The sequence below is a fragment of the Oncorhynchus masou genome, chromosome 7 (assembly GCF_036934945.1).
Source record: "Oncorhynchus masou masou isolate Uvic2021 chromosome 7, UVic_Omas_1.1, whole genome shotgun sequence".
Classification (NCBI taxonomy): Eukaryota; Metazoa; Chordata; class Actinopteri; order Salmoniformes; family Salmonidae; genus Oncorhynchus; species Oncorhynchus masou.
In genome coordinates this window covers 23,010,366-23,033,839 of record NC_088218.1, presented here as the reverse complement: position 1 = coordinate 23,033,839, position 23,474 = coordinate 23,010,366, and the positions used below count along the sequence as shown (strand labels likewise).

The window sequence follows — 23,474 nt, the reverse complement described above, 5'->3', positions numbered from 1 at the left end:
ACTCGTTACGTGTATTATTCGCGGGAGATATTTTCAAACAAGGAAGTGCTGCGTGAGGCCTTTTAACTAATCAGGTTGTCGGAAAGGGCCTTTAAATGCCAGTAACCAATCGGATGTCAGGAACTAACTCATTTTTCAACACGAAGCACTATGTCTACAAACAAAATAGCCATGCATGGACTAGTTAACGATATGCTCCGGAAAACAATCTTTTGAATGATATATGATTCAACATGGAAAGTTGTAAAAAAATAGCATTTGAGTTTTACATGAAACATGCTATCAAGAACGACATTTATGGTAGGTGTAGTTGACGGAGTTGGGATAAAATTATACAAAGATACAAATAAAGTATTTATATACATTATTGTAGATTTCTTTGTACATTTTATGAAAGTATGGAAGTTATAGTTGCAAAATATCTCAAAATCTGAAAATTGCCTGTGGTGCCTGGCCTTAATAACTTCACCAAAGGGATATTCGTTTTTTTCGCTTTTATTTATTTTTACCCATCTCCCTGGTCTTTGTGCTTGAATCTGTTTGAAATGCACTGCTCGACTGAGGGACCTTACAGATGATTGTATTTGTGGGTACACAGATAAGGTAGTCATTCACAAATCATGTTACACTCTATTATCGCACACAGAGTGAGCGCCATGAACTGAGCTGCAACTTATTACATTACTTGTTAAGCAAATGTTTAGTCCTGAACTTATTTTGGCTTGCCATAACAAAGGTGCTGAAAACGTATATTGACTGATTACATCTCAGCTTTTCGTTTTTAATTCATTTGTCATAATTTCAACAAATATAATTCCACTTTGCCATTATGGAGTGTAGACCTGTGACAAAAATATATCTTTTTAAATTCAGCTTGTAACACAACAAAATGTGGAAAAAGTAAAAGGGTATGAATACTTTTTGAAGGCAATGTATGTGTTACAATGTGTATATACTTTATATATATTTGTATATACACATTTGAACATACAATGAATGAGACTGTCTTCAACAAAATACCACTGAATGGTACAGATAGTGTTGAATATTCAAAGATGCAGTGGTGTAAAGTAACTAAAGTAACATTGAAGTACTACTTAAGTAGTGTTTGGGGGTATCTGTACTTTACTGTATTATTTATATTTTGGACAACTTTTACTTTTACTCACTTCATTCCTATAGAAAATATGTATTTTTTTCCTCCCATACATTTTCCCCGAGTCGTTACATTTCAGATGCTTAGGACAGGAAAATTGTCCAATTCACGCATTCATCAAGAGAACACATGGTCATCCCTACTGCCTCTTATCTGGTGGACTCACTAAACAAATTATTTTTTGTAAATTATGTCTGTGTGTTGGAGTGTTGGAGTGTGCTCCTGGCTATTTGTAAATAAACAATTACCTTCTGATTTATAGTGTTTACTTTTAATTTGATGCTTTATATTTAAAACCAGATACTTTTATACATTTACTCAAGTAGTATTTTACTGAGTGACTTCTACTTGAGTCTATTAATAAGGTACTGTAACTTTACCTTTACTCAAGTATGATAATTGGGTACTTTTTCCTCCACTGCAAAGACGCTTATTGTTGATACATATCAGGTGCATTCGTAATGGTTTCCTCTAGCCTAGTAAATCATTCAAGGCGGTCTGAGTGCAGTGAGATCTGACATAAATATACACTCCCATTACAGATTGGACTTTTAGAGTGCACTTTTTAGTGATCATATATCAGTCTATATTTAGTTTCTACTCCCACCGTCCTTGGGGTCTACATCATCACAGGAGCTGGAGGAAATAGCCTAGATCACAATTTCTAACCTATATCCTTCCTATCTCTATCCTTGTCCCTTTTTAAAAACACCCTAGACACGGCATTGTCTTGACTATTCATGTTAGTGAGGCACAAACCAATGCCATGTTACAGTATTTTGCTTATCTAACAGAACTGCCTATCCTTTACATCCTGACCTGTCAATTCTCATCTCTCGCTTTAACCATTGGACTCCGGGAGGGGGAGGGAGTCAATGGGGGAGGGGGTAAAGAATGTATGGTATGTGTGGGCGTCAACAAAACGCGGGGTATGGGGAACGACAAAATTGATACAATGTATTAATTTGCGTATTACATGTATCTTTCATGGTAGTGACTAGTTATGTGTTGATTGTCAAACATTTAAACGCGTTTTGTGTTCAGAATATTAATACTAACCGTACTCAATAAGAAGGTAATTTGATTATATTTTGAAACGCACCTCTATTGTATGCACAATGGTTTGGTCTGTAGTAGGTGGGACTCAGGAGTGGTCAGCAGGACGTCGTAGATCAATGAACTGAACTGAGTTTTGATGCCTGGGTTGGACGACACTTTGGTGGGATTAAACCATATAACCTACGCAGTGTAGCCTATGTTAGGTAGCCTACGGATGTGACAACGCGACAAGGACATTTGAATCAGGATCGAAAACGGAGTTTATTTCAAACCCGGTCGATATGCGGATTTTTTCCATATAAACCCATTGGCTTTTAATAAACGGGTCTGCATGTAGCTGAATTTTTGTGGGGAAACAAGCTTTTTATCTCGGAATAACTGGAATAGGCTATCCAGGATGATCTTTGCAAACACTGCCAACCCGTTGAAGAGCACATATCGGAAGCAGGTAGGCCAAAAAAGCCCTGGCTGGGATGGTTCAAAACGGTGCCATAAGTCCCTTGAACGCATCCAATTCGAATGTGCGTACGGCCCAGCTGTCTTATCACCTCAGTTAACACAGTCACGAGAAGCGACAGTCGTTATTATAGTGTTATAACACCGCTCACCGAGAGTCAGGTTGCAAAGTGATGTAGTGTGTCTGTCCGTAGCTCGCTACACTACATTTTGGTCAAGTCTGTTCTGTGCATTAGTGTCCATTTTATATTATCGGCTTTGTCCTTGAATTAGCATTACAGAATAGCCTATCTAGCAGCTTTTATTCTATTAGGCCCTAATGGCTTATAACAAATAGATTAATTCCCTAAATAGGATAACATTTTTTTTAACATTCAGATACGCATCGAATTGCTCATTCAGAAGGTAACTGATGAAGGAACAGGCCTATATGATGTATGATATAATTACGCATTAATTTACTGGAGGACAGAGGGAGAGAGAGAGAGACCCTCCGCATGGTCCAGGTAACCCAGGTTTAGATGCTGAACATTTGTTAGGCCTACTGCTATAATAACATTGCTATAATGTTCACAAGAAGAATCACCTATACTCTGAACATACACCGTTTTATTCCCCCGGCTTTTCAAATGTAGGCCTACGTTATTCTATCTCTACCTCCCCAAGTCTTGAAGGAGAAATCCATGATTTCTTCAGCATGTTTTTAATGAAAATAGGCCACGCAGGTCACACACAAATGTATGGCATTTAAATTGAAGTTCATATGTCCCATTTGTTCGATTCCTTGTAGGTTTGAATAGAATAGCAATAGAATAGAACATAGTAATATAGAATAGAATAGTTATGATGATGCATAGCTACAGAAGGCACTGCAGGCCTACTACAGCTTAGATTCCTTGTTGGTATTGTTAGAATAGACATGCTCTGTATAGACCGAGTACTGATACAGTAGGCCCTGCTCACCTGTGTTTTGGTTCGGCCCAGTAGGCCTTCTAGTGAGCGGCGTGCTCAGCTTCTGCCTAATGTGGGTCAGTGTGCTGGAGTGAACATGGGTGTTCATGCATCTAAAATGAGCCTTTTCAGGTGTAGCTACCTATGCAGTGGTTCTGTACCACTACTCTGTAGTTCACCACTGATTCAGCCATCTAGTCCACAAGATGGAGGTGATTGCGATTTGTAGCTATATCCGCCCTGAATGATTCCAATTGGCCTAATAATCAGGTAGTCATCTAAATGAGTTGGTACTTCAGTCCTTCTTTACCACTCCACACTGTAGTTCACCACTGATTCCAACCTGGACTCAGGGGAAGAGGTAACATGTAACTCCGGGACACCCCAATTAGTATGATATGTTACGTTTCGTATGGTATGTAATTCATTTGCGGATGTCCGTCATCCATTTCGTATGATATGTTCAGAATTTCCAAAACCTATGCTATGTTATGAATTCCAACTTGTTGTGGCTAACGTTAGCTAGGTGGCTAATATTAGCGAGGCTAGGAGTTAGGGTTAAGGTTAGGAGTTAGGTTAAAGAGTTATGGTTAGCTAACACCCTAACTAGTTGCAAAGTAGCAAAAAATGTGTAAGTAGTTGCAAAGTTTCTAATTAGCTACAATGCAAAAGTTGTCCGTGATGAAATTCAAACACGCAACCTTTGGGATGCTGGACGTACACGTTATACGCCCGATGCAGAAATTGTTGTGCCATTTCCTGATTGCTAAAAATCTAATAGTTAGCCTAATTTCAGTTTGTGGCCAAATAAACTAGTATAGTGTAGAGAATCATTGTACCATCTAAACCGCTGTGATATATTTTCCATAAGCAAATATATTGTTGTTTCAGCTGTTTGAAGCTGGTGTACAAAACCAAAAGTAAAAGACGCAAAAACAAAACTTAAGAACGGGAAGCATAGAAAACAGATCTACTGCTTCTTAGACTTGCGTTCAAGTAGAATGATAGCTCTATAACTCACATTTCTAGGTGAATTTGGTTGTGTTGCCCAAAAAGTGACATATTGCCACTTTAAGTAACCTTCTGTCTTATGTAACCATACCAAACTTAACCTATACTAATTTCAGTGCTCCCGATTTACGTTTACTAAATCAAATCACATTTTATTTGTCACATGCGCCGAATACAACAGGTGTAGACCTTACCGTGAAATGCTTACTTACAAGCCCTTAACCAACAATGCAGTTCAAGAAATATAGTTAAGAAAATATGTACTAAATAAACTAAAGTAAAAAATAAAATAACAATAATGAGGCTATATGCAGGAGGTATAGGCCACGCAGTCAATGTGTGGGGGTGCAGGTTAGTCCAGGTCATTTGTACATGTAGGTAGGGGTAAAGTCACTATGCATAGATGATAAACAGCGAGTAGCAGCAGCGTAGAAACAAAGGGGGGGGGGGGGGGGGTCAATGTGAATAGTCCAGGTGGCCATTTGATGAATTGTTCGGCAGTCTTACAGTATGTCTTGGGGGTAGAAGCTCTCAAGGAGCCTTTTGGATGTAGACTTTGCACTTTGGTACCACTTGCCGTGCGGTAGCAGAGAGAACATTATGACCTATGGGTTGACTGGAGTCTTTGACCATTTTTGGGGTCTTCCTCTGACACCGTCTAGTATATAGGTCCTGGATGGCAGGAAGCTTAGCCCCAGTGATGTACTATGTTACGTCTAGTCTATGAGACCGGGCTGCTGATTCAACCATCTAGTCCACAAGATGGAGGTGATTGTGTGTCGATTCTGTCGGTAGGCTTAGTATATCTCCACCCGTAAAGATATCCATAGGCATAATCATCTGTTGTTTATCTGAATTAGTTATGCAAAGGCTCTTCATTCTTCGCTTCGTCAAAGATTCTAGTCCACAAGATGGAAGTGATTATGTGTGCATTCTGTGAGTAGGCTTAGGATATCGCCATCCTAAACGATATAAGTAAGTCCCAGCCCTAATTCAATGTGGTGGCCATCTTAATGTAATTTAGCTCACCATTTTGTTTTGGTAAATATGTTTTCAAATGGTGGAAGGCAGAACATGTTTTTTCTTAATCCACAGATGAATTGGTCTGCCGCATGCCATTCTAGATTTTCCTGGAGTGGCTTCTGCGGGGTTGGAGCTATTTTAATGAGTAAGAGGAAGGAAATGTCTTGCAGAGGAGGGCTCTGGTTTGCCTCAGAGAATGTGTGGTAGGTTACCACTGACACACCAGACCAGACTGTAGTACTAGGAAGGAACCGTGATGGAAGGAGTATAGACAGCACCCCACGCAAGAATGTCACCAGGGAAATAACCTAGTGGCAGGTAGGCTAGCGGTTAGAGCATTGGGCTAGTAACCAAAAGGTTGCTAGTTTGAATCCCTGACCTGAAAGTGTGACAAGTCTGTTATTGTTCCCTTAAGCAAGGCACTTAACCCTAGGGTAGAACCAGGGTGACGGTTTGTTCCTGACCATGTGACTAGGAAAAACTCCTACCCCTATTCATCTCATTATATTTCACTGCCGACATTCTGGAGCTTGGTGAAATGGAAAAACTTCATGCTAGAAAATTCTAGAAAGAACAGTAGTGCTGAATGTCTTTTCACCAGGCATAATGGGACCCATGTCATCTAAAAAAAAGTTAGACTTTTAAATAATCTGTCCATAGGACATTCTTCCGAGAGTCTTGATGAGTGCTTTTTTTTGCATCCAGGTGCTTTTTGGCAAACTTGAATCAACTTTGGATGAGATGGGTCCAATTATCTCTGGTGAAAACCAAACACTGCATTCCACACTAAGAACACTAAGCATGGTGGTTGTCGTGTGATAGTTTGAAGATGCTTTGCTGCCTCAGGACCTGGACAACTTGCCTTAATAGAAGGAACCATGATTTCTGCTCTGTATCAGAGAATTCTACAGGAGAATGTCAGGCCATCTGTCTGTGAGCTGAAACTGAAGGTGGGTCATGCAGCAAGACAATGATCCAAAACACACAATCAAGTCTATATGAAAATGGTTAAAAAGCAACACATTTGAAGTTTTGGAATGGCCTAGTCAAAGTCCAAACCTTATCCCAAATTGAGATGTTCTAGCAGGACTTGAAATGAGCAGTTCATGCTTGAAAATCCACATATCCTTGAGTTAAAGCAGTTCCGCATGCAAGAGTGGGCCAAAATTCCTCCACAGCGATGTGAGAGACAGATCGACAACTATAGGAAGTATCTGGTTGCAGTCATTGCATCTAAAGGTGGCACAACCAGTTATTGAGTGTAAGGGGCAATTACTTTTTCACACAGGGGAATTATTGGGTGTTGCATACTGCAACTTTGTTAATTAAATAAATTAAATAAATATATATATTTAATTATTTGTAAAATCAGGTTCCCTTTATCTAATATTAGGTTTTGATTGAAGATCTGATAACATTTAGTATAAAAAAATATACAAAAATAGAGAAAATCAGAAAGGGGGCACATACTTTTTCACAGCACTGTGTGTGTATATAACACGGAACAAAAAATATAATGAGCTGAAATAAATGATCCCAGAAATTTTCCATACGCACACAAATCAAATTTCTCAAAAATGTTGTGCACAAATGTGTTTACATCACCGCTAGTGAGCATTTCTCCTTTGCAAAGATAATCCATCGATCTGACAGGTGTGGCATATCAAGAAGCTAATTAAACAGCATGATCATTACACCTTGTGCACCTTGTGCTGGGGACAATAAAAGGCCACTCTAAAATGTGCAATTTCATCACACAACAACATGTTAAAAATGGCTCAAGTTCTGAGGGAGTGTGCAGTTGTCATGCTGACTGTAAGAATGTCCACCAGAGTTGTTGCCAGAGAATTGAATGTTAATTTCTCTACTATATGTCGCCTCCAACGTCGTTTTCGAGAATTTGGCAGTACGTCCAACCGGCCTCATAACCGCAGACCACGTGTAACCACGCCAGCCCAGGGCCTCCATATCCAACTTCTTCACCTACGGGATTGACTGAGACCAGCCACCCAGGCAGCTGATGAAGCTCATCTGCATGCTCATCGTCCTCACCAGGGTCTTGACCTAAATGCAGTTTAGCGTCGTAACCGATGGCCACTGGCCCGCTGGAGAAGTGTGCTCTTCACAGATGAATAGCTGATGCTCAACAGACTACACATTCTCACCACTACGGTCAGTTGTAGCAGGGTGCTGTCAACTACTATATGCTCTCCAGTGGTGTAAAGTACTTAAGTAAAAATACGTTTAAGTACTACTTAAGTAGTTTTTTGCTATATCTGTACTTTACTAGTCATATTTTTGACTACTTTTACTTCACTACTTTCCTAAAGAAAATAATGTACTTATTACTCCATACATTTTCCCTGACACCCAAAAGTAGTCATTACATTTCGAATGCTTAGCAGGACAGGAAAATGGTCCATTCACACACTTATCAAGAGAACATCCCTGGTCATCCCTACTGCCTCTGATCTGGCGGACTCACTAAACACACATGCTTCATTTGTATCTATCTGTACATTTTTAAAACAAGAAAATTGGCCTTTCTGGTTTGCTTAATATAAGGAATTTGAAATGATTTACTTTTGACACTTAAGTGTACTTTAGCAATTCCGTTTACTTTTTGATACACAAGTATATTTAAAACCAAATACATCTAGACTTTTACCCAAGTAGTATTTTACTGGGTGACTTTCACTTTTCCTTGAGTCATTTTCTATGAAGGTATCTTTAGTTTTACTCACTTATGACTATTGGGTACTTTTCTTCCACCACTGATGCCCTGGAGTTACTTTTATAGCTACAATGATATGCATTGACCTAGTATGTGACTGTGTGTAACTCACAGTGGTAAGTCAGTTGATTAGGGCCACGAGTGCACACACATACAACCTTGCTATCTCCCTGCTTCACTCACACATTATATCACAATACACATTAGAATGTCATCATGGTTTGGATGTTCAAAACCAGGTGGGAAATGACCCGATAAGATGGCATAGACTGTACTGGATAAAAACACATCATGATGTGTTTGTGGTCTATGTGAAATAGATTCTCGGTGTCACGTCACCAGCTAAGAATGGCACGTGAGCCTGTCATGTCACAAGCTTCGGTTGATTCAGTTTAGCTATAGACTAGCTTGGGGGTGGGGGGCACTGTTTTGCCTTGCGTGTCAGGAAGCAGAAGCTAGGTATATAGCTGAGCCTTGTTGACAGTCTGTGCTCAGTGCCGTGGGTCTTATCAGCTACCTGCGTCTCACCTTGAGTAAAAGCATGAAAAACATCATGATACTGTGTACGTTTCCTGCCAGGAGTTGACTTGACTGTAGACTGTTGTGTGTTCAGGAATCTGCTGAGGCTGTTGTGTGCTGTTGGGGAGGGGGGGGGGGGGGATTTCCTAGATTCCCAGATGTATTTTCAGGGTGTGGCACAAAGGCCACAGGAGGCCATGTTTCATATATCCGTAGGCAAGGGACACCAGTTTGTCTCTGTGTGTGTTTGTGTGTCTGTGTACGTGAGGAGTGTGTGTGTCTGTGTGTCTGTGCACGTGACGGTGTGTGTGTCTGTGTGTGGGTGTGTCTTTGTCTGCGTGCATATATGTGTGTATATTTGCCTGCTTACCGGTGTGTGTGTTAAGTCAGTGGCATTGTGTGTACCCGATGTCCTCTCTTGTCTCTCTCCTGTGTAAATACCATACCAATACCAACTTCAAATCTTTCTGAGTTTAAACTCGTCTCTAGTCTTTCCAGGGATTTCCATTTCTTTCCTGGTTGAGACACAAACACCGCTGTTAACGGAGGGCAACGGAATGGCCGTGTGTTTACTGTGTACCTGACCGTGTCTCTTCCTTGCAGTCGTACCCCATGGCTCCAGCCAGCCCCAGCACGGTGAGCACCAGCAGCAACAGCAGCACCACAGGATGGGACCAGCTCAGCAAAACGAACCTGTACATCCGCGGCCTGCCTCCAGCAACCACTGACCTGGACCTGGTCAAGCTCTGCCAGCCGTGAGTACTGCTCAGCACACACACACACACACACACACACACACACGCATGTGCACGCGCACACACACACACACACACACACACACACACACACACACACACACACACACACACACACACACACACACACACACACACACACACACACACACACACACACACACACACACACACACACACACACACACACACACACACACACACACACACAAGCACTGCCTGACTTACACACATTATTATATGATGAATTAGAACAGGTTGTTCCAACTATATATGCCAATAGCATATTCGTGTGGACCATGCATGAACCAAGCATAGAGGCCACTAGCTAGCATCCATCCAACCAACTAAACCATGGGAACTATGATACATGATACCGATACTGTATCTGTAGAGACGAGAGATTAGGGAATGTGACTGTTTTCTACAGTATTGGGATTGGTGAATGCAGCAATTGTCATGTTTTGTTGGGTTTGTCTCTATGCAACTCTGGCCTCTGGACCACAAGCATATGGAGCGAAGCATTCAACCATGTTACCAGGGGCAACAGCCGCTGTTGCTGTGTTGTTTGCTTGTGTTTTGCTCCCAACGGTGGTGGCCTGCTCGCCGGGCACCAAGCAGAAATGAAAGAGCCTTTCATTGCAACCAGGCCTAATGTTAGCCAAGCGTTTAGTTCAACCAAAGCACGATGCACGTCCTTAAAATACCAGTTCCGCAAAACGGCTTGGCATCATTTCAACTCGGCTATTTCTGTCTGAGTTTGAGCGCAGTTTATGACGCAGGCTGTTTTTCAAGTACGGTAACACGGGCGCGTTGACATGAACAAATACTTAGGCTATGCTAGGCATCCATCGTTATCTCTTTGGTCGAGCGTTAGGCTGCTCTTTGACATAATGTCGGCTGTTGTAGCAATGTTTGTTATCTCTTTATATACCTACATCCCACCACACATATTTGACATATTCTGGATGTTTGTAGCTAAGTCCCTGTGTGGGGAGTCAATTTGTTATTTTTACAGTGCCCAAAGCTTTCAGAGTTTCATACATACATTTGTATGCCACTGTGTAAATGCTGCAGTGTGTGTTCGCATGGATTGCATTAACCTCTTGTCTTTAGCCTGTTGTAAGTATTGACGTCGTTCAGTGACTCGGCAGAAGTGCTTTTTAGTATGCCCGTTAGTACGAGGGTTTCATTCGGTTAAAGACACAATGTGGTTAAAGATACAATAATGAATTGATTCTCTTAAATGAGTCCACTGAAATAACATGGTGTGCTGTGTGGTCATTAAGGCTCAATATGTTCCCTCCAAGCCTCACAACCCGGTTGCCTCACCCGGCTTACATGGCTGCCTTTTTCTCAGCGATGATGTCATATGCATTCTTGTGCAAGCCTAGCGTTCTGACTCCCGGCCCTTGTTGTAGAAGTTTAGCAGTAGAGCGACACTCTGTCTGTGATGTAGGGCATACTGTATTTTTTTAAACAAATTCATATATTTGAAGCTAAAATGAAACCCCCCCAGCAAGTGGTTGAAATGACGTAACTACAACCATATCTGGTTTGTTAACTGATTGATCATTTCAACCAGCTTTAACCACTGAGCCTTCATAACACATACTGTACCAAATAAAGAGGATCGGGTAGATTGAAATATAGTTTGACCTTTAAAACAATAGTGTATGCATATTGTAGTGATAATCAATGCAATTAAAGGATAAGAGAGCAACATCCTGTTCTTAACATTTGATTCTTCTTGTGTTCATAGATACGGCAAGATCGTGTCGGCAAAGGCAATCCTCGATAAAACAACTAACAAATGTAAAGGTCAGTATCATGTATTCTGATATTGATCTCCTTTTCTCCAATTTACCGAAACAACTGATACATTTTACGGTTGTCAGATAGTATTACACACTGGGGTTTTAGGCTGGGTTTCTGTACAGCACTTTGAGATATCAGCTGATGTACGAAGGGCTATATAAATAAATTTGATTTGATTTGATTTGGTATGCTACTCAGCAAATGCATTTGCAATGTAATGTAAAGCAAATGAATGTCAAGTTGTACTACTGTATATGACGGTTGTTTCTGTGCTCCTACTCTTCCTCCAGGGTATGGGTTTGTGGACTTTGACAGCCCTGCAGCAGCCCAGAAGACGGTCCATGCCCTAAAGACCAGTGGGATACAAGCCCAGATGGCTAAGGTGAGAGGAACTCTGTGTTCTTCTGTTAGAAGAACAACAGACTGTCTGTCTCGTAGCACAGCAACTACTAAGTCATGTGCTCTGGTTAGGATACTCCTGGTTAGCATGTTGTGCTGTGTTATGAGTTAGCATGTTATGCTAATGTTCCATTCCACGTCTCTGTTTTGTAAATTACAACGACAGATTATTTGCAGCAGTAGACTGTGTGTGTGTGCATTTAACTGTGTGTGTGTGTGTGTGTGTGTGTGTGTGTGTGTGTGTGCATATGTTTGTGTGTGTGTGTGTAAAGCAGAGCAGCAGAGTTAGTCACATGACCCCAGCTGACTGGCTAGCTGTTCAGGCGGTGACCCCATTCACGTTCTCAAATGAAGCCAGATGTCCTCCCTTCCCTCTCCCACTCGCTGCCAAAAAACAGTCGGTCCGCACGCACAGAACAGGACGGGCAGCTTTCTGCTGCTATGCAAATATTATGACTGTCTCGTAGCTCAGCAACCACTAATTAATGTGCTCTGGTTAGGATACTCCCAGGTAGCATTTTATGCTGTGTTATGAGTTAGCATGTTATGCTAACGTTCCATGTCCAGTTACTGATGTTATGCTTATTAGTTTGAATACTTCTTTGGTGAAATAGGGTGGTCTTTTTTTCAGCCTCGACCTATGATTTGAACAACTCCTCTTCTCCAGTGGTGGAAAAAGTACCCAATTGTCATACTTGAGTAAAAAAGATACCTTAATAGAAAATGACTGAAGTAAAAGTGAATGTCACCCGGTAAAATTCTACTTGAGTAAAAGTATAAACGTATTTGGTTTAAAATATACGTAAGTATCAAAAGTAAAAGCACAAGTATAAATCATTTCAAATTCCTTATATTAAGCAAACCAGACAGCACCATTTTCTTGGTTTTTTAAATTTACGGATAGTCAGGGGCACACTCCAACATTCAGACATAATTTACAAACAAAGCATGTGTGTTTAGTGAGTCCACCAGGTTCAGAGGCAGAAAGGATGACCAGGGATGTTTTGTTGATAAGTGTGTGAATTTGACCATTTCCTGCTAAGCATTCAAAATGTACTTTTGGGTGTCAAGGAAAATGTATGGAGTAAAAAGTACAATATTTTCTTAAGGAATGTATTTTTTATATAAGTACTTTAACACCACTGCTCTCCTCCCTCTCCCAGTTTCACCGGTTTCACTTTACCAAATACATTTCTCTCTGTCAGCACATTTCTGCTATCTCTCTCTCGCTCTCTCTCTCTCAGGGACCTGTGTCTAGCTAGCTCCTGTATTTCTGCCGAGGCCAGCAAAACACAGTGTGCCTGTATGGTAGCTGCGTAACTGTACTGCTTAGCTGTTGAGTTCGTAATGGTAAAGATGGGAGTCCTTGATAACGCATTTACAGAGTTGTTGACTGAAGGCCCCACATGACCTGGACGTGACCGTCACTAAGGCAACACACAACCCTAGCTAACTCATGTTCAGTTGTGTTTTTTGTTGTTGTTATGGCTTGGATATCCTGGCTTGGATATCATCACAGACTCAAATCGTGTCAAGGCATAATTTTAATCCGAGTGAAATGTTCATGTAATTGTCCTCTAGTGCTATTGTGGTTTAAGTTGGTGTTGCCGTCCAAATTACCATAGATTCTTTGGAGGAAAATTATCCTAATACCCCTCTATTCATTTCTCTGTCCCTCTCTCTAAGCAGCAACAGGAGCAGGACCCCACCAACCTGTACATCTCCAACCTGCCTGTGTCTGTAGACGAGCAGGAGCTGGAGGGGTTGCTGAGGCCTTTTGGACAGGTCATCTCCACCCGCGTCCTCAGAGACTACAGCGGGGCCAGCAGAGGGGTCGGCTTCGCCAGGTGGGAACATCTCAATGCTCCGTAACAGTTTGACGGAGGGCCAAGTTGGTAACTCGAAGGGTTGTGGGTTCAAATCCTGCTACTTTTTCTCATTTAGGTCCCATTGATTCATGTGTGACTTATGTCTACTATTCTCAGGATGGAGTCCAAAGAGATGTGTAACTCAGCCATAGCCCACTTCAATGGGAAGTTTATCAAGACGGCGCCTGGAACTATGGGTAAGGTCTATTTTCTCTTATTCTCTTTCATGTTTTGGGCTGCGATGCTCACTTTTTGGTTTCACTAATGGTGAGGATGATGTGTTTTTTTCTCTCCAGCTCCCTCTGAGCCCCTGCTGTGTAAGTTTGCCGATGGTCAGAGGAAGAGGCACAGCCACAGTCCATACATCCCCAGCGGTCGCACTTGGCCCCGAGAGGGAGAGCTCAGACTTGTAAGTGCCTCTCTGTCCGTCTCATCTGTCTGGATGTCTCTGTGGGTGGACCCACAACTGCAAGTTTTCTCTCCCTGCCAGACTAATAAAGGCCATTTTAAGAATAAATGCAATGACCTCATTTCTAGTGTTGACTAACTTGCCCAGGGCCCAGTGTTAATCCTATCCTGAGAGACCAGTTCATTATAGCAGGGGTTTATTAACTTTTTCACTCGGGTCCCCCTTCCAACATCCCCCCCCCCCCCTCCCCCCCATGGCAGTTGAGCACACGCACCTTGTCTATTTCTATGGGCACAAGAACTGTTCATGACGAGTGGTGTAAAGTACTTAAGTAAAATTACTTTAAAGTGCTACTTAAGTAGTTTTTTTGGGTATCTGTAGTTTACTATTATTATTTTGGACTACTTTTACTTTTACTTCACTACTTTCCTAAAGAAAATAATGTACTTATTTCTCCATACATTTTCCCTGACACCCAAAATCCTTGTTACATTTTGAATGCTGAGCATGACAGTAAAATGGTCAAATTTGCGCACGTATCAAGAGAACATCCCTGGTCATCCCTACTGCCTCTGATCTGGCAGACTCAATAAACACACATGCTTCGTTTGAGTGTTGGAGTGTGCCCCTAGCTGGAGTGTTGGAGTGTGCCCCTAGCTGGAGTGTTAGAGTGTGCCCCTAGCTGGAGTGTTGGAGTGTGCCCCTAGCTGGAGTGTTGGAGTGTGCCCCTAGCTGGAGTGTTGGAGTGTGGAGTGTGCCCCTAGCTGGAGTGTTGTGCCCCTAGCTGGAGTGTTGGAGTGTGCCCCTAGCTGGAGTGTTGGAGTGTGCCCCTAGCTGGAGTGTTGGAGTGTGCCCCTAGCTGGAGTGTTGGAGTGTGCCCCTAGCTGGAGTGTTGGAGTGTGCCCCTAGCTATCCAAAAACTATGAACGGATGCTGCCTGGTTTGCTTATATAAGGAATTTGAAATGATTTATACTTTTACTTTTACTTTTGTACTTAAGTATATTTGAGCAATTACATTTACTATTGATACTAGTATATTTAAAACCAAATACTTTTGGACTTTTACTCAAGTAGTATTTTACTGGGTGACTTTTACTTTTACTTGAGTCATGTTCTATGAAGGTATCTTTACTTTTACTCAAATATGACTATTGGGCATTTTTCTCCACCTCTTGTTGGCGGACTGAATTTTGCAGGTTTAAAGCTTATGTCCTGCAGTTCTACACAATTCTACCGGTGCCCCCCTGCTGTCTCACAATTCTACCGGTGCCCCACAGTTTAGGAACCACTGCATTAGTGCATAGCCATTACAGATCATGGTATTGATTTAATGGTTGGTATTGGGATGCTAATGTGGCGGGTAAATGATAGGGATCTGGCTTTGTGTGAAGGTTCTGTTTTGTCCTAACCAGGGCGGGATGACTCTCACCTACGACCCCACCTCAGCTGCTATGCAGAACGGCTATTATGCCTCTCCCTACACCCTAACGGCCAATAGAATGATGGCTCAGCAAGCCATGTCTCCCTACATGTCTCCTGTCACCTCCTACCAGGTAGGCACATCATTATCCTGGAGTTAATTCAATATAAATGATCAAAAGATGATAGTAGCTTTGGATGAGAGCGCCTGCTGAATGACTCAAATGTAAATGTTATGTAAATCTGAAGAATGTGGCATGAGGTTAACCCTGCCCTTTCATGCTCCAGGTTCAGAATCCTTCCTGGATGGCCCACCAGCCTTACATCATGCAACACCCAGTAAGAGAAATGAAATGATGTCTTTCTTACTCCACACACACAGTGCTAGAAAATATGTGTCAGGCTTCATTTTTGTTGTACAAAAACACAGTGGTAGAAACTCATTCTTACTCAATTCATAGAGCTATACATGTAGACACTACAGACATACTGCAAGTAAACATTTGATTGGACGATGTATGCCATGCTTGTCTCATACATACGACTAGTAATACAGTTAGTCGGCTACTTCCCATATACAAAAACATAGTGAAGGAAATGGTCAAATAAATATCCAGGGGCGCAACTTTGGTTTTAGAAGTGGGGGGGACATATACACTACCGGTCAAAAGTTTTAGAACACATACTCATTCAAGGGTTTTTCTTTATGTTTACTATTTTCTACATTCTAGAATAATAGTGAACACATCAAAACTATGAAATAACACATATGGAATCATATAGTAACGCAAAAAGTGTTAAACAAATCAAAATATATTTTATATTTGAGATTCTTCAAATAGCCACCCTTTGCCTTGATGACAGCTTTGCACACTCTTGGCATTCTCTCAACCAGCTTCATGAGGTAGTCACCTGAAATGCATTTCAATTAACAGGTGTGCCTTGTTAAAAGTCAGTTTCGCCCCTGTATATATCTTATTCCACTGATAGTATATGTTGAGGTGCTGACATATGATATGTTACCTCAGTTAAAAATACCCTGATTCAAAAACAGAATGTGTTACTTTAATCAGCGAGTTCTGCTGATGCTGCAGAATAAACACCCCCAAAATCTGTGTGGGAAGAGAACAGAACAGAACAAAACAGAGCCGAGCCCAGTTCTGGGAACCGGAACATTCCCTCATATTTCAGTGAGTGCGGAACAAATCAATTGTTTTGATTATGATTTAAAGGGGAACCTCCCCTGGTGAGTTTAAGCTCTTGAGCTCTTTTCCTTTTATCATCTGGATGTGACACGCTGGATTAAGGTTGTGTCTGAATTTGCACCCTATTCCCTATATAGTGCACTATTTTTGACCAGAGCCTGAGACAAAAGCAGAGAGCTCTCTTTTCCTGTAGCTAACTGACTCTGAGGCTCTGGTCAAAAGTTGTGCACTATGTAGGGAACAGGGCAGGGGTATTCAACTCTTACCCTACTAGGTCAAGAGCCTGCTGGTTTTATGTTCTGCCTAATAATGAATTGTACCCACCTGGTCTCCCAGGTCTAGATCAGTCCCTGATTAGAGGTTGAACAATGAAAAATGGTCCAGAGTTGAGTTTGAGGGAAAAGGGTGTAATTTGGGACCGAGATACATCTGTGCCTCTCTGGCCTCTAGTTCTCTGCTCCCACTGCTGTATGGAGCCAACAGGAAATGCCTGCGGCAGATACGGTCTTATGACTGAACAATTTTCATCCTCTCAGCAGATGGTTTCAAGTAGAACAAGTGTCTGTGTCTGTTTCCCCCCCCATTTTGACAAGGAAATGGTACATTCCCTCAAGGCCTTTTGGCTTAGGCCTTGAGGCCTAAAAAATATGTATTTTTGGGGGGTGCTGAGCTTGTCTGATTAATCTAACTAACTTGAAGTCACAAGTTACACTTGGTTAGTGCTGAGCTGTTAGTGCTTTGTGAGATTGTTTCAGTTTCTGTTAGATTATTACAAAATAATCACGGTTTTATTTTTATTTATTTTTTATTTATTTTTACATTAAATGGACTATGCAGTATGTGGGTTGAATGCTGTAACAACACAGAATAAAACTATTATTGATGGTAGTGACTGACCATTACTGCTTATCACTTATTAACCATCATTTATTCACATTAATATAGTTTAATCAAATATTTTATTTGATGACTTTATTATTTTAATCCAAGTCATTATCTCATCTCTATAAAGCTGCTGCCACTGCTGTCTGACAAAATCACTATTTTAGTAGTTCTTCAAATTAAATAAGGCATACTATTATGACTGCTGAAAACCAACTATCAAACACTTAGATCCTGCATTTTCAAGCTCACAAAGCAACTCCGTTCTATCCCTCTCATTCTCTGTTCTCTGTCTCCATGTCTGCCCCGCACAGATCGGACAAGTTTAAACCGGGCACACAATGGATTATGGTCATTGTAGTTAATTACCATTTTTCCCTCGCTAAACTATGTAGAATATTGGCCTGTTTGAAACTACAACTCCCTACTATATCGCACAATTCAGGCTTGATCTGATTTATCTCTACAGAAAATCTGCACATCAAAGTCACCAAAAATAAATGAACAAAATGGAATTAAAATAATTTAACCAATGTCAGTCAATTAGTTGTTTAAATATATATTTTTTAAATAACCAACATTTGTTAGACTTGTTAATGTAATTAAGTGTAACCAGTCCCTGTTCAGCTCTGTACCGAAGCAGTGTTATGAATTAGTTATTACAGTTAAACCTAACCACAAATTCCAATAATTTTAAAGACAGATATTTTTGCCTGCAGACCTTCCATTGATCCTCAATGGATTTGAGTATGAGGATGACCTTGTATTGATTCTAGAATTATAATATTTCTCTCTCTCTCTCTCTCTCTCTCTCCCCCTCTCTCTCTCTCATTCTCTTTCTCTCTCTCTGCTACAGCAGGCTGTAATGTCGCCCTCTGTGGACCACACCATGACAATGCAGCCCACCGCCGTCATGACACAGCAGATGGGCCATCTCTCATTGGGCAGCAGTGGAGCGGTGAGGGGGATTCTGGGAAGTGGGAGGTGCAATTTAGTTAGTCTCATTTTACCTGATGCAAACTCAGATCTAAAGTGCACAGAGGCTAAGGAATATTGATTTAAGATTGGGTGAAAATGAGTTGGCTACCTTCCGAGGTGTACAGTATCCCTTAAATCCCGATTTGAGCTAATCTAATATATTGTTGTTTTTCTTGTGACAGCAGTATATTTCAGCCAACGCTGCAGTCCAGGCAGCCTATATTCCTCAGTACGCCCACATGCAGCAGACAGCCGTAGGTTCCGAGGTTCGTCCTTGCCATCTCATTGTGTTGATCTCCTCTCATTCATCCATGTCTCATCATGAGTACAGCCATTTTACATCAATTTTGACATCCCATACCATTACTTACTTGATGGTGCTAATACCAGATATTAAGATGTGAAGTTACACAGTTTTTCCCTCTTCAGGAAAATGGTTCACAGCAACAAGTGGATTCGTCCAATAATTCGTCTCCCTACAGTCAACAGAGCAAGTAACGATAAGGTATGTGCTTCCTTTATGAGTCCCTATATGAGATGGAAGTGACAGTTTTAATTGTACTGTAGCACTGCTCATAGTAGGAGTAGTGATCCCGATCCTGATTGTGTTGTGTATTGTCAGGTGACTTCTGTGAGCAGTAATGGATGCTGTGGGCGCTGACTCATGATGTCACAGTCACAGCCTCTCCTGATTGGACCAGACCAGACTTCAGTAAGAACTCTTTTGCACAGCTTCAACCAAACAACTGTGTATGATGGAACCAACAGCAATGATACTATGGTGTGTAAAAGGAAGACCTTTACAGAGGTGTAAAAATGGACAAAACCAACAATTATCCCCCCCCCTTCAAAACAGGAAGAAATGTTTTATTTTGATAAACGAAAAGACGTGTATTTTTTACCACGGATTCTCCAAGTGGATGCAATGGGACAAGTAGCCTACAGCGTGATGTTAAAAGATGCATGAGATTGATTCTTTTTTTTGTGGAATCTGTTGACTTAAGGAAAAAGAGATTTCCAATGGGTTTTATAGGTAGTTTATGAGCCAAGATATATGATGAAAAAAATGTTGCTTGCAAAAAGTGTTCATTTGGTGAGGTGTTACTGGTTTTTATTTTTGGTCTTTATAAGATATTATCATTCAATTAGGCTTCTAGGGTTAATGTCTGACATGATTTTCTGTATCAGATTAAATATGTAGAATTGGCCGTTTGGCAGCTGTCAATCAATCTATGAATAGAGAACTGATAGAGAAGCTAAAGAAGCAAATGTTTTGCCAAATAGATGATGGGTTGGATAATGTGCCTTCCGCTAACATCACAACAGTCATTTTTCATAGCCTGGCAGAATCCGAACTGATTCCCTAACGTTTCACTGTTTCACTTCATGGTGATCACAGTATTCAGTCTGGTCTAACCAGGCTACATTAAAAAGAACAGCCACTCTTAATTATAACTCCTGTCAGTCCATTATAAGGTCTCTTTAGACTTTGACAGTGTAGGTGTCTTGTTTTGTCATATTTCACACACAGCCAAGGATTTTGACCTCCATCAAATGCTACACCTACTGATCTCATCTCCCTAATTAAGACAATATAGCCTAAAATTGAAATAAGAAACACAAATAGATTTAAAAGAAATGCAAGCTTGAAATTGTGAGGTAACGTCAAGGTCGGCTGGATTTTTTTCTCTGCTATTTTTTACTTCAACAGACACAGTAATATTAATAGAAAATGCCCAACTTTAATGATGAAATTACAATCTGTTTTTACTTTACGCTAAATTGACGTGGTTGTCTTTAAAGAAAATTACATTTTTTGCTCTAATGGTCATCTTGACCATGTGTGTTCATGTGTGACTGGTTTTATCTACCTCAGAGTTCTGTCTGGGCTGGTATGGCTGGGTTTGCAGGTCCAGCCCGCCTCACCAGAGAAGAACACAAAAGCGTCGGACCAAATCGCACCATTTTCCTTATGTAGTGCATTACTTTTGACCCATAGGCTTTTCACATAGGGCTATGTTCAAAACATAGACTTAGATAGACATCACATCATTGTATTTATCCCATTATGGCGTCTGTGAGAGCACGGGCAGCTCCATTGAAGCCATCTCCATTTTGAAGTACATTTCTTCTACTACTTCTGAGTTGGTGAACAAACTGAAAGGGTGCCCACTGCCATCTGTGTTGTTTAAACAGGTATAAAGATAAGGTTGGTGACATACTGCCACCTGTAGTTATGGAATATTTACTCACAATTATAATTCATTGGCTGATACCTCGTGGTGACCTGGATGGAATTATGTGATCCTTCTTTAAAGGGATACTTCGGGATTTTGGCAGTGATGCCCTTTATCTACTAGCATGCTAGCAGATACCCATAGACTTTCAGTCATTGCGCTAACACTAGTTATCATTGGCTCGCGAAACAACCTCTAACTTCAATGATACTGGACACAGAGACATAAAAATGGTATCCACAAATTCATTTGACTCTGGAGAAGTAGATAAAGGGCCTCATTGCCAAAATCCTGAAGTATCCCTTTAACCCATTGGAAGTCCCACCCAGTTGACTACTTCAAAATGGGGAAAGTCCTCGATGGCGCTGCCAAGCCAATAGGCTTCTGGGCACTAGAGTCCTCTATGTATCTCTATGGGTCAAAAGCGTTGCACTCTAAAGGAAATAGGATGCGATTTGGAATGCACCCAAAGCCAAGCTCAGGAGCTGGCCAATAGCAATTTTTACAATTCTTCCTCCTACTACTCTGTCCTCAAATAAAAAAACATTCTGTTTTGTTTAGTATAGTATCATGCTGAATCTTGTTTTTGTTGTGTTTTTCCGATATGAACATTATTACAGGTAGAATATGGTTTTAGCTCCGCCTTAGTTTTGGAGTCTCTTAAAAGAAAAACCAAGTGCTGCTTGTCGAACAGATGTTCCAATAGGCTGGGGAATGAGGCGATTTTTTTTTTTTTTTATATTAGAGGAATGCAAACCCACCACGTGGTAGTGTAGGCGGCTAGACTTGATCTATTCTTCCCTTGAAACACACACACACCTTCGCTGTATGGGACTTTGTGTTGGCAGTTAATGTGGTGAGGGGGGGGGGGGTTGCAGAAGTCTGAAAGATGGAAGTTTAAATTGCAACCATACTATAGTCTTGCATAGCTAGCGATGTCTGAACCAAGTGCAATTCTGTGTCTGGATCAATAGGCTAGTTGTACAGCAAATTCCACCAACACTTGTGTGATATAGACTGGCTGATGACGATAAATAAAATGAAATAGTAGTAATTTATGCAGAAAGATAGATTTGTTTGTTTTACATGTCCGGGTGATGATGCTGCTGTGTATCATCAGTTAGAAAAAGAAAAATACGCTCATTTTGTATTTTTGTTTCTTTGTGTATGTTACAGCCATTGTTTCACCAGATTGTTCTCTTCAATCTTATCCTTGTGCTTTCCTTTATAAAAACATTTGAATAAAAACCCACCATGAATCAGCCCTATGAGGTGAGTTTGTTTAGTCATTTATGTCTCACATTTCATTTTTCGATGTAGTTGCTTACTAAATCTTAACTTGAACCCCTTCAGTTACAGCTATTGTGGCTATTGTTTTGGTTAGAACGGGATATGACAAGAACCATGTAATTTTACATAGTACCCTCCAAGCTCATCATTTAGCTCAGGGCCCTGGGTCTGAAGCCCGCCCCGTGCAACTGGGACCTGGACTTCCTGATGGGCCGTCCCCAGGTGGAGAAGGTAGGAAACAACACCTCCACTATGCAGATCCTCAACACAGGTGCCCCACAAGGGTGCGTGCTCATCCCCCTCCCGCACTCCCTGTTCACCCATGACTGCGTCAATTATAGAGTTTGCAGACGACACAACACGCCTGATTACCAACAACGACCAGGCAGCCTACAGTGGGGAGGCGACGGCCCTGGCGGAGTGGTACCAGGAAAATAACCTCTCCCTCAACGTCAACAAAACGAAGGAGCTGATTGTGAACTTCAGGAGACAGCAGAGGGAGCACGCCCCTATCCACATTGACGGGACCGCAGTGGAGAAGGTGGAAAGCTTCAAATTCCTCGGCGTACACATCTCTGACAATCTGAAATGGTCCACCCACACAGACAGTGTGGGGGAGAAGGTGCAACAGCACCTCTTCAACCTCAGGAGTCTGAAGAAATTCGACTTGGCCCCTAAGACCCTCACACATTTCTACAGATGCACTATAGAGAGCATCCTGTCGGGCTTTATCACCGTCTGGTATGGCAACTGCACCGCCCGCAACCTCATGGCTATTCAGAGGAAGGTGCAGTTCTGCCCAACACATCACCGGGGGCACACTGCCTGCCCTGCAGGACGTATACAGCACTCAATGTCACAGAAAGTCCCAAAAAATCATCAAGGACATCAATCACCTGAGCCACGGCCTGCTGACCTCATCCAGAAGGCGAGGTCAGTACAGGTGCATTAAAGCTTGGACCGAGAGACTGAAAAACAGGTTATATCTCAAGGCCATCAGACTGTTAAATATTAATCACTCGCCGGCCTCCGCCCAGTACCCTGCCCTGAACTTAGTCACTGTCACCAGCCGGCTACCAACTGGTTACTCAACCCTGCAGCTTAGAGGCTGCTGCCCTATGTACATAGACATGGAATCACTGGTCACTTTAATCATGGAACACTGGTCACTTTAATAATGTTTACATCATGTTTTACTCATTTAATATGTAAACTCAGCAAAAAAAGAAACGTCCCTTTTTCAGGACCCTGTCTTTCAAAGATAATTCGTAAAAATCCAAATAACTTCACAGATCTTCATTGT

The 23,474-nt window shown here is 41.5% G+C and overlaps 1 protein-coding gene across 5 annotated transcripts; it reads left to right on the top strand.

Annotated features, from left to right (window-relative positions):
- The first annotated feature begins 2,277 nt into the window (after window positions 1-2,277).
- On the top strand, window positions 2,278-22,149 carry LOC135543523 (RNA-binding motif, single-stranded-interacting protein 1-like). 5 transcript variants are annotated; one of them, XM_064970855.1, is made up of 13 exons: window positions 2,278-2,663; window positions 9,513-9,664; window positions 11,427-11,485; window positions 11,773-11,864; window positions 13,568-13,728; window positions 13,867-13,946; window positions 14,046-14,158; window positions 15,573-15,713; window positions 15,868-15,918; window positions 18,523-18,624; window positions 18,827-18,910; window positions 19,074-19,149; window positions 19,267-22,149. In XM_064970855.1, the coding sequence occupies exons 1-12, from the start codon at window positions 2,613-2,615 to the stop codon at window positions 19,140-19,142; spliced, it is 1,155 nt and encodes a 384-aa protein (XP_064826927.1). In that variant the 5' UTR covers window positions 2,278-2,612; the 3' UTR covers window positions 19,143-19,149; window positions 19,267-22,149. The 5 variants fall into 5 exon arrangements, with proteins under 5 accessions (XP_064826927.1, XP_064826929.1, XP_064826930.1 ...); XM_064970857.1 differs by having other exon boundaries at window positions 2,279-2,663; window positions 18,830-18,910; XM_064970858.1 differs by having other exon boundaries at window positions 2,284-2,663; window positions 13,571-13,728; window positions 18,830-18,910.
- Window positions 22,150-23,474: the final 1,325 nt, after the last annotated feature.

Excerpts from the sequence above, each read along its gene's own strand:
- LOC135543523 (XM_064970855.1), top strand. The coding sequence starts at position 2,613 with ATGATCTTTGCAAACACTGCCAACCCGTTGAAGAGCACATATCGGAAG. Across the intron at positions 9,665-11,426 it reads CTGGTCAAGCTCTGCCAGCC|ATACGGCAAGATCGTGTCGG; the intron begins GTGAGTACTGCT and ends TTGTGTTCATAG. Across the intron at positions 15,714-15,867 it reads CTCCTGTCACCTCCTACCAG|GTTCAGAATCCTTCCTGGAT; the intron begins GTAGGCACATCA and ends TTCATGCTCCAG.